General features: G+C 65.8%; 1 protein-coding gene across 3 annotated transcripts in view; it reads left to right on the top strand.

The window, feature by feature from the left end:
* SKI (SKI proto-oncogene) overlaps positions 1 to 13,054 on the top strand; it is a 66,866-nt gene extending 53,812 nt beyond the window's left edge. The window contains exons 2-7 of one of the 3 annotated variants that reach the window (XM_046009969.1): positions 6,543 to 6,665; positions 6,765 to 6,880; positions 7,417 to 7,691; positions 7,782 to 8,083; positions 8,972 to 9,142; positions 9,948 to 13,054. In XM_046009969.1, the coding sequence (XP_045865925.1) occupies positions 6,543 to 6,665; positions 6,765 to 6,880; positions 7,417 to 7,691; positions 7,782 to 8,083; positions 8,972 to 9,142; positions 9,948 to 10,130 (1,170 nt within the window). In that variant the 3' untranslated portion in view covers positions 10,131 to 13,054. Of the gene's footprint in view, positions 1 to 6,542; positions 6,666 to 6,764; positions 6,881 to 7,416; positions 7,692 to 7,781; positions 8,084 to 8,971; positions 9,203 to 9,947 lie in introns of all 3 variants that reach the window. The other 2 variants (XM_046009953.1, XM_046009961.1) reach the window with 2 other exon arrangements.
* Positions 13,055 to 13,589: the final 535 nt, after the last annotated feature.

Genomic DNA, 13,589 nt, shown 5'->3' with positions numbered 1-13,589 from the left:
GTGCGGCCTGGAAGCTCCACCCCTGAGGCGGGGCCTCGGGGCCCAGGTTCAGATGCTGCTGCTCTGTCTGGGGCTGAGGTGGCCTTCCAGGGCTCCGGGGGGCCCCCTCAGCCCTCCTCTCCTTAGGGTGACAGACTGGGGATCCCTCTAGCACCAACCAGCTGGTGTCTTGGACCAAGGCACGTGGCTGACCCAGGTCTTGAAGCTGCTCGAATCTCCCAAGGCAAGAGCCTGTGAAGACTGCGGGGTGGGGCCCGGCCTCTCCTGCCCCTGCCGCGCCCCCAGCCTGGAGCTGGTTCCTGAGCTTCAGCCCCGGTGTGGCCGAAGCTGCCCGCGCCGCTCCAGGACAGCAGGACCCCTCGGGGGACACTGGGCGGGTGTGGAGGCTGGCGAGGGGCAGTGTTTTGTTCTGATTTGGGGTATACAAACGCTCCGTAAAGATGGACGCAGACCTCTGTGTCGGGAAGGTTCGAAGCGGGGACCAGCAGCACCGCACTGGCCGTGAGAGGGAAAGAGGCTTTGGTTTAGGACGTGTCATTTGGCGTCTAATTAGTAATTAATTAGTGACTAGGTATTAACAGCTGGGTTGGTGAGCACAGTGTGGAGAGCCGAGGCCGAGGGAGGCCCAGCCGCTGGGCCCTGCCCAGAGGGACTGTCCCTGCCTTGGGAGCCCCCAGTGGACAAAGTGGTGGGGTCTGCTCCCACTCTCCCGGGCGGCCTCTCTGTGGCTTCCCTTTGTGGGCCTGTGAGGGACTGGGGCTGAGGCCACAGCAAGGCCCTGCTGCCAGGCTCTCGGCCCCCCGAGCACCGAGTGGTCAGCCTGTGGTCAGTGGTCAGCGGAGACCTATAGACCAGGCTCAGCCGGTCGTGGGGTCACCCGTGGCCACGCCTGCTGAGCTGCGAGCGACATACCATCTGGGTGTGGTCCAGGGCCCCGCATGGTTACGGGATCTGCTAGGTCCATCCCCACCGTGACGCCTGAAAGGGGCGCGTGGGCTCCTGAGCCCTGGGGAGCCTCTCCTGGGTCTGGGGCATTGCTCCTTTGTCCTTCTGGGGATCCTTGGCACAGGTCTGGCCCCCAGTGAGCTGGGGTTCCTGGGATTCTGCTCTTTGTCCCACCTGTGACCTCCAAATTATCTTTCCTCATCCCCGGGGGACTGAGCAGAATGTAGCCCCAGACCACCTGTGCACTGGGCAGAAGAGAGCCTCGGGTGGGTCTTGCCGATGTTCTCTGCCCTGGCATTCGGCTGAGGCCTGTGACTGTTGTCATCAGCTTGTGCCAGGGCGGCCTGGGGGCCCACCCAGACTGCTTGAGCTCACGCCACCCTGGAGGCCTTCTCGCCACAGCGGCTCTTCCTGACCCTCGCCTGGGCCTGCTGTTGCGGGAGGAGGCGATCGCTGCCCGGTGCCTCCCTGGTTCCCAGCCCCGGCCCAGCTGCTGCGGGCTCTGGGACCCAGGAGTCTTTTCCTCTGGCGGGATGCCCCCCGCCTCTAGCTTTGCCAGCCATGGGTGGGGATCCGAAGCTCTGGGCGCACGGACGTCCACACGGTGGCTGGCCACAGTGAGGAGGCTGGTCTTCTGCCCAGGTCCGCACTCCCCCGTCAGCGCCCAGGCGTGTGCTGGGCAGACACACTTACCTGTTCCTTCGGCCTCAGTGCCCAGCGCTGTTGGGCCAGAGGGACCTGGGCGGCAGGGGATGTCAGCCCCGCCGTGTGGCACCTGGGGCAGCATGTGTCCTTGGCCTTGGTCCACGGGGCCAGAGTGGGTGGAGCACCTTAGTGTAGTAGGAAAACAAAACCAACGCAGTTCCCATCTGCTCCGGGCGGGGCGGAGCGGGGAAGGGGGGGTTGTACGTGCACTCCCGGGTGCCTGTGGCCTTTGTGGCTGAGAGCGACCCACACAGCTGAGCTCCGAGTGCGCGCTGGCCTGGCAGCACATGCCAGCGGCATCCAGACAGGGCACGAGGAGGGAAGGACCCGCTGGGGGCGTCTCAGAGGAGGAGGGAGGGAGCGGGAGGCGTGCTGAGGCTGCTGGCCGGCCCTCCACTGTCGGACACTGGCTCCCTGCGGGCACACCGGGGCCGCGGCTGTGACTCTCGGCGTCTGTGGCCCTGGTTCTCTGGGCAGGCAGAGTCTTCGGAGCGTCACAGATCCTCAGCCGAAGGCCCCATGTCCCCCGAGTGCGCATAGATAAAGTTTGGGGTCCGTGGACCTGGGTGGAGAAGGTGACTTGATTCCGACCGACACAGAGGGACGTCTTTCTCCTGCGGGTCAGCAGCTCAGGGCCTGTACTGCCCGCAAGAGCTCGGTGCTGGCGCCGCGGCCCTGGTGGCACTGGCTCTGTGTGCACGCGGGGGCCTGGCACGTCTGTGCACGCGCGGTGCACACTGACCCGGCCTTGCTCTCTCGACCTGGCCTCCGTGGGCGCGGTCTGTCCTCATGGTTGGCTGTCCCTACCCTGGGCCGTCTGGGTGCGTGGCACGTGGCTCTGTGCCCAGCTGGCCTCTGGCTGTCCCGGCAGCTGGGCGGGAGCGGGCCCTCCTCACCGCCGCTGTCAGCGCGCGGCCGGTACCCGAGCCGAGGGTCGCTCTGCCGTGGCAGCCAGAGCTCCGCGGACGTGCGGTTTGCTCTCGGACTTCAGGCCGGTGCCGGCAGCATCTGGAACGTCTTTTCTCCCTCCGCTCTGTCCCCCCACGTACAGTTGTTCTTTCTTTTTGAGGATGTCCGGGGTGGTGCACAGGAAAGGGGGCAGGGCGGGCCCTGGGGACCTCTCCTGGGTTCACCCCAGGCCAGTCTTGGGAGGCGGGTGGTCATGAGCTCATTCCCTGCGAAAACGTGGGGTGCTGCCAGTGGCCTCTCTCGCAGGAGTTTTGCATCTAGGGGCTCCCAGATGCCAGGTCAGGGCCCACACCCAGGCCTGCCGCCCTGCTGCTGGAACGCGGGGTTCTCAGCAGAGCGTGGGGGAAGGGGCTCCGAAATCCGCCGGTCTCGGAGCCCGGAGCTCTCCTTCTGCCCTGCCCTGCTTCTGGGCCTTTGCAGAGGCTGCCCTTCGGTGCGTTTGGGGCTCAGGCGTGGAAGGAGGAATGTGGCCTTTGTGAGCGTGAGGCCCGGGGCTGATGCAGAAGCTGCCCCAGCACCGCCGTGCGCCCCACTCCCCTGTGCCTGCTGGAGCCTCTGACAGGATGGACCCTGCAGCCCGGCCCGACAGAAGGGTCACACAGTCAAGTCACTCTGAGGTCATGCCCCCAAGTCCTCGTAAACCTACAGAGGCCCCTGGGCAGGGTGTGCAGAACCCCATCGCGGGGCGTGCTCTCCTCTGTGAGCCGCACGTGGCCGCTGGAGGGTCCGGGTGCCTGCGTGCTCTCCAGCCAGCTCTTTTTTTTTCTTTTAAAAACAGCATTTGTTTCTAAACATCGTGGTGAAGCATAGACAAGGTAACATTTACCATCTTAAACGCTGCGGCAGCGCCCGTGCGTTTCCCGGTGCGTTTCCCGGTGCGTTCCGGTGCCGCCCATGCTTCCATCCCTCCGTTGACTTGTTTTCATCTTGTCAAACTGAAACTCTGTACCCATTAAACGGTAACTTCCCATTCCCACCTCCCTTCGGCTCCTGGCAACCACAGTTTTGTTTTGTTGTGCTTTTTAATTTGAATTCACTTATTTACCATACAGCGGTTACTGGTTTCAGAGGCAGAGCTCAGTGATGCAGCAGCCCGAGGGGCACCCAGTGCTCGGCCCTCGTCCTCCCTCCCTGCTTCCGTCTGGTTTTATTTTTCCCTCCCTCCCCCTGCGATCCTCTGGGTTCTTAGATTCCGGTGTGGGTGAGAGCAGAGGGTCACTGTCTTTCTCCGACTGACGTCACTGCGACGCCGCCGGTTCCGTGCACGTGGTGGTGAGTGGCAGGATTTCTTTCTTTTTCACGGCCGAGCGATGTTCCCCTGCGTGCAGACCCCGTCTTCTCTGTCCGCTCACGTGTCTGTGGGCGCCTGGGTGCCTCGCACAGCAGGGCGACGGGGACGTCGTGCCGTCCGCGCCCACCTGAGCGGCTGCTCCGTGGTAGGCCGGGGTCCTGGCGGCCGCGCGTGCCGCGTGGGGGCACACTTGGGTGTCCTGGTATGTGCTCTCGGTCCTGTGTGGGGCAGTGCTCTGCCCGGAGTCCTGTGGGCCGGCGTGTCCGTGGGCAGTGCTGTGGTCGGCTGCGGCAGCCCGTCTGCGCTCTGTGGGACCCTTGGCAGGCTCAGCCGGAGGCTCGGGGGAGGAGGCTTGCATGGCCCCAGTCCCGTTGCCCCAGCTGAGTCCCGGGCCCAGAAGCCTGCTCCCTCCATGAGGGCTGTGGGCCCCTGTGGTCCGGCTTGGAGGCCTTGAGCAGGGTCGGGAACCAGAAGTGACTGTCCTTTCCTGCTCGCTGACCACTTGTGGCATGGGGATGCCGTGGGCTATTGCTGGGGCTCACGTGGGCCCTGCTAGGGACGGCGGCCGTCCAGGCCTGGAGCAGGACAGGCCGCCGGGACTTTAGGTCACTCCCGGGGTGGGGGGGAGCAGCACAGCCCTCCCTCAGGGCCAGTGTCCGTGTCCAGCCAGGCTCCCTGCTGGCCCCTTCCTGCCACGCGCTGGCGTTCATGGAAGATCTTGCCTGAAGACACGTCCCCATCCTGGGGTTGACAAGCTTGGGGGCAGGTGGGGCAGGGGAGGCTCAGGCCCTTTTTCCAGAGCTCCTGGGCTTGGTTCGTGGCTCGGTGCTGGCAGGCCAGGCCCGAGTGGGAGTCCACCCCCGCACCTGCCTCACTCCTCCTGCGGACAGGTGGGGCTGTGGCCTGTGGGTGCGGGGCAGGGGGTGGCCCTACAGCCTGAGTCGTATGCACCCCCAGGAGTCTCCCTGAGGCTTCTAGAACCTGCCGGCGCCGGTGCCAAGCCTGTGGCTTTTCTCTCGGTGAGAACTGGGCTTGTTTCGTCTCCTCCCTGCTTCCTATCTGCTCAGACAGGAAGCTCCGCCTGTCGCCCGCCCCGGCCACCCGCTCGCAGGCGGCAGGAGGTGTCCAGGCCGCACAGACAGACGTCACCACGGCTCTTTCCCCTAAAAAGCACCAACAAACGGGTCTTTATTTCCTGAATGATTGTTTCGTGTCTGAGCAGACCGTCCACAGTCGTCTGTGGGCTCCGCTCGGGAGCACCTCCCCAGAGCACGGCGTAGGCCTCTGAGCAGAGGGCCTCGGGCCTCAGGCAGCTGCTTCTCTGTGAGGACAAAGGCCAGTGCGTCCCTGCACAGGGTCCGAGGTCCTAGTATTTATTCCCTGGGGCCCGAGGCTGCCTATATCCTGGGAGTCCTCCTCGCCCTGCGTGTTTGTCCCCTGAGCAGGGGTGCCGGGTGGTGGGGGCCCCGTGGACAGGCGTGCATACGGGCGGGTGAGGGGACCCTCTGCCCAGGGTCCCGCCAGTCCTGTGTCCCAGGTATATGGTGACAATGGCCCTGGTAAGTAGGGCATCTCCGTGGACCACTTGCCTCCCTGCCCTCTTCCCCCTCCCGGCAAGCCCATGTCCCCCCAAGGGGCCAGGTTTGTGACGCAGAGTCCTTCTCTAAGTGTTCTGGAGGTGGGAGGAGCCCTCTCTCCTCCCCCACCAGTGGTCTCCCCTCCAGGCTCCCCGACTGCCAGCAGAGCGCCCCCAGTTCTGCTCTCTCCTCCTGAGTTCAGGCCTGGGAGAGCGACAGGGGCATTGACGTGTCGGCCCCTGGCCCCAGGCGGGTGATTGCGTGCTGGCTGCGTGTGGCCCCGGCGCAGCTGCCCTGGGCGCGGGGCACTGTCCACGTTCCACAGATGGTTCCGTTTTTGCAGGCAGAGGCCCCGTCCCCCTTGGGATCCCGCGCCATCGGGATGGGGGGTTTGGCGTCCTGACACGGGTGCTGGAAGCCACTCTGACCACAGCATCCGGCAGACGCACAGCCTGGTGCCCCTGGGAGGCTGCAGGCAGCTTTGCGAGGCGCGAGGAGAAAATGAGCGTGGCTGCGGTCCTGAAGCCTCGGGCACGCGGTGGAGGGTCGTCACGCCTTTCTCCTGGGGTCTTGCCAGAAGGCCGCTCCGGCTGACAGCAAGCTGTCTGTTCTGCTTGGTGGAACCCAGAACTCTGGGGCCCTGGGTGACCCCCCCCCCAGTGGAGGGCCCCACACTCGGCCAGTGAGCCTGCCCACTGGGCTGACCCCTCCCCATCCAGGCAGGACTGCAGCGAGGGGCCAGAGCCTGAGGCTCCCGTCAGCCGTGTGGACACCAGGCCGGCAGTGCGCAGCCAAGGCTGTGGTGGGGAGGGGAGCGCGGTCCCCTCGAGGTCCTGCCCGGAGCTCGGCCTGGGCGCCCTGCCCTGAGCCTTCTGCAGCTGTGGGGTGAGGTCCCAGCGTGGCAGCCCTACAGGGCACACGGGCGTGCACCTTGTCCCTTGCTGGGGTCCGGGTCTGCACGTCACTGTTCGCGCCTTGTGCACGGTCGAGTCTGCTGGCTGGGAGACCCTGCCCAGAGCCAGAGGCAGCAGCGACAGCTTCCGTGTCTCTCACAGGTCTCCTCTGAGCCCCCAGCCTCCATCCGGAAGACAGATGACGCCCCCGCCCAACTCCCCACATCTTCTGAGAAGGACAAACAGTCGGGCTGGCTGCGGACCCTGGCCAGCTCCTCCAGCAAGGTGGCGCGGGGCAGGGGACGGCGGCGGGAGGGGGCTGCCGCAGGGCTCCGCACCCCAGCCTCTGACGACTTCTGACGCCCGGTGCCTCTCTTCCTGCAGAGCCTTGGCTGTGTTCACCCTCGCCAGCGCCTCTCTGCTTTCCGACCCTGGTCCCCGGCGGTGTCCGCAAGTGACAAAGAGCTCTCCCCGCACCTCCCGGCCCTGATTCGTGACAGGTGAGCGCCCTCTATGCCAGCAGGCAGCGAGGACACCGGGGCCGGGCTTGGGCTCTGCCACCTGGGTGTCCCTAAGCGCTTGCTGGGCCAGGAGCCGCCTAAGGTCTTTCTCAAAGTGGACACAATCCAGAAAGGCTGTTGCTCTGCGCATCTCGGGGCGGGCTTCCCCCCTTTTGGGCGCTCCTCCGGTGGCTCAGCACAGGGGGAGTGGAGGGCCCGGGGTCCTGCTGTGTTTGTTCCCACCCACAAGCCACCTTGTGCTGGCCCAGACGCTCTCTGCTCCCGCGGGCCTGCTGTGAGTGCCTGCATGGGGGCCGCGTGGGCCTGGAAGCAGTCTGGGGGGTGCTGCAGGCGGTCACCACAGTGCTGGTCCCTTAGACAGGGTCGGGCTACGGCCACTGGCTTGCATCTCCTCCTCTGCACCCTCCAGGGGGCGGGTCCCACAAGGAGCTTTCACGTGCTGGCCATGGTGGGATGGGGGACTTGGGGTGGGGGACAGATGCCTGTGGCCCCAACGCCCCCCCCATACCCCACAGCTTTTACTCCTACAAGAGCTTCGAAACGGGTGTGGCCCCCAATGTGGCCCTGGCACCGCCAGCCCAGCAGAAGGTCGTGAGCAGCCCGCCGTGCGCCACCGTCGTCTCCCGGGCCCCCGAGCCTCTGGCCACCTGCCTCCAGCCACGGAAGCGGAAGCTGACCGTGGACACGCCCGGAGCCCCAGAGACGCCGGCGCCCGTGGCTGTGGCCGCCCCAGAGGATGACAAGGACTCGGAGGCCGAGGTGGAAGTGGAGAGCAGGGAGGAATGTACGTGTGAGTCGGGGTCCTGGCCTGCCCCGGCGCGGTGCTGCACGGCCCCAAGCCGACCCCCGGTGACCTCCGCTTCCATCTGTGTTTCCGCAGTCACCTCCTCCCTGTCCTCGCTCTCCTCCCCGTCCCTTACCTCATCCAGCTCCGCCAAGGACCTGAGCTCCCCCGGCGTGCACGCCCCACCCGCCGCCCCCGCCGCCCCTGAGGCTGCGGCCCCTGCCGACCCCGCGAGCGGCGGCCTGGAGGCCGAGTTGGAGCACCTGCGGCAGGCCCTGGAGGGCGGCCTGGACACCAAGGAAGCCAAAGAGAAGTTCCTGCACGAGGTGGTGAAGATGCGCGTGAAGCAGGAGGAGAAGCTGAGCGCCGCCCTGCAGGCCAAGCGCAGCCTCCACCAGGTGAGGCCCCCTGCCCCCACTCCCGCCCTGCGGCCGGCCTGTCCCTCGGGGGCAGCACAGGCCGGGCTGCTTTCGGTCAGGAGCCCCACGCGGTGGCACGCCGAGGGCCGGTGTGCCTCCTGGGTGAGTGCGGGCCGCGGCCCCCCGGCGTCCCCTGTGCACCCGTGCGGCTGTCGGAGGCGGACGCGGCAGGTTCTCTGCGGCGCGCCTGGCGGCCGGACCAGGTGGCTCCGGGCACGGCCTGTGCGCACACGCCGGCTCCCAGCTGGCTCCGCAGACGCGACTGCTTCCTTGTGCGGCGCGGGCTGCAGCCGAGGGTGTCTGGGCCCTGCCCGCGTCCGCCTCCCGCCTCAGTAGGGCCTGGCCCCCAGGTCCTCAGGTTGTGGCGGCCTCTGGGCGGGTTCCCCTCATAGCTGGTGGCTCGGGGAGGGCGGGCCTTCACCCTCGGGCTCTGCCCCCCCCCCCCCCCCCCCCCCCCCCCCCCCCGCTGCCGCGTTCGCACCTCCACGGCTGGCGTCTGGCAGCTCCGCACGGGGACTGCTCGCACACACGGCTCAGCCGCGCCGTCCCGAGAGCCCCAGGATTTCAGATGTCTGTGTCAGGCACTCGCTCAGAACGCCGCCTCCCTGGTTCTGGGCGGAGATGTGACCACGTGCACACGCCCCGCAGCACAGCTGTGCATGGGGGTCCGGGCCCACGCCCTGCCTGGAGGGACCCCTGCAGCTGTGGGAGCCCGGCTGAAGCTTGCCTGCCGCGCTGTCTGCTCAGACCGCAGGCTGGAGTGCACTGGGACCCCCGTGGGGACAGGAACGCCGGGGCAGCAAGGGGACACCCCCCCCACCCCCGACCCCGACCCCTGGCCTACTGTGTGTGCCGCCTGCTCTCCAGGAGCTGGAGTTTCTCCGCGTGGCCAAGAAGGAGAAGCTGCGGGAGGCCACGGAGGCCAAGCGCAACCTGCGGAAGGAGATCGAGCGCCTGCGCGCGGAGAACGAGAAGAAGATGCGGGAGGCCAACGAGTCCCGCCTGCGCCTGAAGCGGGAGCTGGAGCAGGCGCGCCAGGTGCGGGTGTGTGACAAGGGCTGCGAGGCCGGCCGCCTGCGCGCCAAGTACTCGGCCCAGGTACGGGCGGGGGGCCTCGTGGCGGGTGTCTGTGGCGCCACCCGGGAGGCAGGGCCCGGCGCCATGCCCGGCGGCGAGGCCACAGGCCGCCCCCGTCGGCTGCCGCTGCGGAGCGGCTCCCGGGCCTGGGCGGGAAGCGGCCGGTGCTCTCTTGGCACCCGTGGGACTCACTGCCGGCTCGGGAGGCCAGGGGGGCCCTTCCCTGGGCTGCTGGTGTTGGTCTTCCACGGAGAGGCGGTCCTCGGGTCGGTCGGGGCCGCCGTGGGGGAGTTCCTCAGGGCTCTTTCCCTCCAGGCTGGGCCCTTCCTTGGGGATTTTGCTTGAGGAGTCGGCTCCGAGCCGGCTCCAGGGGTGCAGGGGCCCCCAGGCAGCCCCGACTTTTGTCCTGGGGCCGGGGCTGCAGGCTGCCCACCGTGGGTGCTTCTGAGAGTCTCTGCACCGCCTGACAGGCCGTCCTGGCCGGCAGGAGTCCCAGGTAGGGGGGCAGTGGACCGTGCGGCCCCCCTCCTCCAGCCTGGCCTCAGGGAGTCAGCAGGGTCCCCCCCCCCAACCCGGGCCGCAGCTCTTAGGGTTTGGGTCGTTTCCCACCCGCTGGGGGCTCTGTGTGCCGTGTCTGCCCTCGGGTCACGCTGTCTGGCCCCTGTCACTGCCTCCCTTGCGGGCCGCATCTCCCACGCAGGAAGGGGGCCGGGCGGGGGCGGGCCGGGCCGGGCGGGGCTGCCGCTGACGCCCGCGTCCCTTTCAGATCGAGGACCTGCAGGTGAAGCTCCAGCAGGCGGAGGCGGACCGCGAGCAGCTGCGGGCCGACCTGCTGCGCGAGCGCGAGGCGCGGGAGCACCTGGAGAAGGTGGTGAAGGAGCTGCGGGAGCAGCTGTGGCCGCGGCCCCGCCCCGAGGCCGCCGAGAGCACGGCCGAGCCGGAGCCCTAGCGGAGCCCTAGCGGACCCCACAGTCTGCCGCCGCGGGGCGGACGCCGCAGGGAGCCGGTGGGCGGGCGGCCCACGCCGGCCGGGGGGTGGGGGGTGCTGGGGGCCTGCGCGCCGGCGGCCCGCCCCCGGCCACATAGCACAACGTCTTACTGTGCCTGTCACCCGGCGAGTGCTTGGAACCGCACACTTTCGGAGTCCGCGGCGGAAGTTTCTACCGGCCGAGGTCGCCGCGCAAGCGGGGTCCCCGCTGCCGCCGGCCGAGTGCGCGCCCGCGGCGCCTGTGCGCGCCGGAGCGGTCCGACATTACGTTTTTGTTATAAGCTATTTAAAACCAACAAGAAGACTTGATACTCAGAAAGTCAACAGGTTTTTTAATGACTAACTTTTAAAAGCCCCAGCAACACGGACGCCGTGCGAGGACGCGCCAAGGGAGCCATCGCAGCTCGTCCGCGGCGGCCGGGACAGGGCGGGTTTTCTCCAGAGTCTATTTTTTCAGCGACGAGGACCCAGGCTTCCTGTGCTGCCGCTGGCAGGAGCAGGGAGGGCGCCGCCACCCCCTCCTGCCTGGCTGCCCCGCGCACTGGGGGTGGGGGCGGTGCCAGGCCCGCGCGCCGCCGCCGCCCTCCCCCGCCCTGCCCGGCGCTCCTGTTGCGTCGGACTGAGGCTGCGGCGCTGGAACAAAACAGCATTACTTCACGATTTTTTTTGTTTGTTCATTTAAACGTATATTTAGAACTGCACTTTGTCAAAAATCTTCCCTTCTCTTTTTATTCCCGTTAACTAAGGTTTTTACTTTTCAAATATTGCGACCCCCGTTTATAGAGCACATTCTAAGTGCTCGAGTGTTTAGAAACCCCCTCTGGTGCTTGGTTGAACAAGGGAATCACAAAACGAAAATGCAAAAACTGAACTTCGGGGGGTAGTTCTGTGCCTTCCAGCATCTTGTACAGCAAACCCTGACTTGTCTTTTTACCCCCGAGATCCCTGTCTCCGGTAGCGACCGAACCCGCCACTATCCGAGGAAGTTCCTTGCATTTATTCCAAATAGTCTCGTTTACTCTCAGCTGTCCATGCAAATTGTCTGAGGTTTTTTATGCCCACGCTTGAAAAATGATCTCCCAGTGGACGAGAGGCGGCTTACCCATCCTGAAATTACGGTATTTATGTACACGAGAAAGATCTTACAGAATTCCTCGCTTGACCCCGTTCTAACGCCGAGGCAGCTGTGAGCGCAGACGGAGGTGGAGACCAGACCGCCGGCCCAGAGACCGGCGCCGCCTGCCGCCGCGACCCGCAGAGGCTTGGGGACCGTGTCATCTGTTGGGTTCCCGGCCGCGGCTTACTGGGGGGGGAGGGGCGCAGGTGCTGCTGGACCCCCCCCTTCTAAAGTGCAATGCAAAAGGGACATCATACATATGCAGCGTTGGTTTGGGTTTTTTTTTTGTTGGTTTTTTTTTTTGCTTAGTTTATTTTGCAGTTGCGAGATCTGTATGCATGGGACGGTAGCGCCCGGCCGCGCGTGCACCCGTCCATGGGCATTATTACTGGCCCCGGAAGGGGCTGCTTGTGCTACGCCACACTCACAGTGCCGTGCTCAGCCTTGTTTTTCCAGAGTTGTGTGTTTTCAGTCGTTTCTTCAAGGGAAACTACATGATTTCGCCGGGACGGAGCGCGAAGCGTGCTCCGTGCTTCTGGCTGGCTGTGTTCTGCTGCCAGGCCGGAACGTCCAGGGAGATCAAAGGGCCCCTGGGGCCTGCTGCCTGGGGCCTCCCGCTCACTTTTCGGTTTGGGAGTTTGGGGCCCCAGAGGGTGGTGAGCTTCTCCGAGCTCTCTGCTGGGGCCCCGCCTCCCCTCACCCTCACCCTCACCCTGCCGGCCTCTGGTCACCGTCTCTCTGCTGGGTCCACACCTCCCCGTGCCAGCTTCGTCCCGGAAGGTCAGGAAGAGCTGGGCGCACCACGGCTGCCCAGGGGTGGCGGGGACCGGTTGTCCCAGGCTCCCCGGTCACCAGCAGCTCGAGCCCTACCTGGGCAGCTCCCTGGGTGGAGGGGTGGAGGGGGGTGGGGGCATTGGCACGTTCTGGCCACTCCCGGCCTCTGGGGGCCGGGCCGAGGGGCCTGAGACCCGGCTTTGGTTGGCGCAGCTGCCGTTCGGTGTCTCTGCAGAAGGGAGAAGAGGGATGGATCTTGTCGGCTGTTGACCCTCCCTGTGTGTAATATAGCCGCCCATTATCCGGATGATCGTGTATTCCGCTTAATCACTCGTCATTTCTGTGCTGAAAGAGGATTTGTAACGAAGGGAAAAACAACAGCAATAACATTCATATCTTTGGAGCAGCTAACTCACACACGTAATATCCTGCTTTTCGTACGGACTAGCCCCGTGTACAGACGGTCCCTGTAAATACTGTTCCGGACACTGTTGTATCACATGCGTGTACGGTGGCTCCTTTTTCAGAAACTCTTTTCTTACCTGGTAGTTGTCTTGTTTTTAACTGAGGAAGAACAGCTCCTGCCCGAGGGGACGGACCCCCGCCAGCCCCCGGGCTCCATCCTCCCTGCCCCCGCCCACCCACCGCGTCCACCAGGCTCGAGCGGCCGTCTTGTTCTTGCTTTAAGTCAGGAGTCACAAGCGACATTTTTTTTCAATTAAGGAAAAAAAAAACCCCACAGCTCTACCTTTCTACCCGCCAGGAGCGTCCGCACCGCTGTCCGCGTCCCCTCTGCTGCTGCTAATGACGACATGATGACTTACTCTACTATCGAAAACTATTTTTATGTAATTAATGTATGCTTTCTTGTTTATAAATGCCTGACTGAAGACGAACACAGAGAAAGCTGGCTTATGTACTTCACTGTGTGTCGTCGTCCCTTGGCGCCCCTCCCCCAACAGATGACCTTGTACAATAAAGGACTTGGAGAGTGCGCCGCGGACAGCCGTGCTTGGGCCCCCCGCCCTCCCCCCAGCCCGGGTCACCATCTGGGCCTGAGCCCAGGGTGGGGGCGGGGGTGTCCGTCTGCTTGTCAGACTGTGCGGACCTTCGGTCTCCGTCGACCCCGAGTGACATGGGGCTTGGGTGGGCAGCGCCCCGGCTGGGGTGCTGTCTGTCTGTCTAGGTCCCGCCTGGCTGTGGCCCACGGATATCAGTTGGAGGGGCTGTGCCAGGGGCCGGAGGCCTGCCACGTCCCCCCCACCCCGTGCCCCCGTTCTGGGGCAGATGGCGAGCTCCCCTCGGGGGACCCGAGAGCCCTGGGCCCCGGCGTGCTGGTCTGAGGGAGAAGCTTGGGGACTCTGGCCGTGCTGGGTGCCGGGAACCCTGGGCTGCCACCTCTCCTGGGTCCCTGTGGCTGCCCGTGTCCCAGTTCCCGGCTCCAGCAGAGCCGTTCCGAGGTCGTACGGGGTCACTTGGAGAACCCGGTGGTGGGAGGCCCCAGTGCCCAGCCCCGGCTGCCGCACACG

This window comes from Meles meles, chromosome 1 (assembly GCF_922984935.1).
Source record: "Meles meles chromosome 1, mMelMel3.1 paternal haplotype, whole genome shotgun sequence".
NCBI classification, from domain to species: Eukaryota; Metazoa; Chordata; class Mammalia; order Carnivora; family Mustelidae; genus Meles; species Meles meles.
The sequence above is the reverse complement of the archived record's forward strand: the minus strand, read 5'-3'. Positions and strand labels throughout refer to the sequence as shown.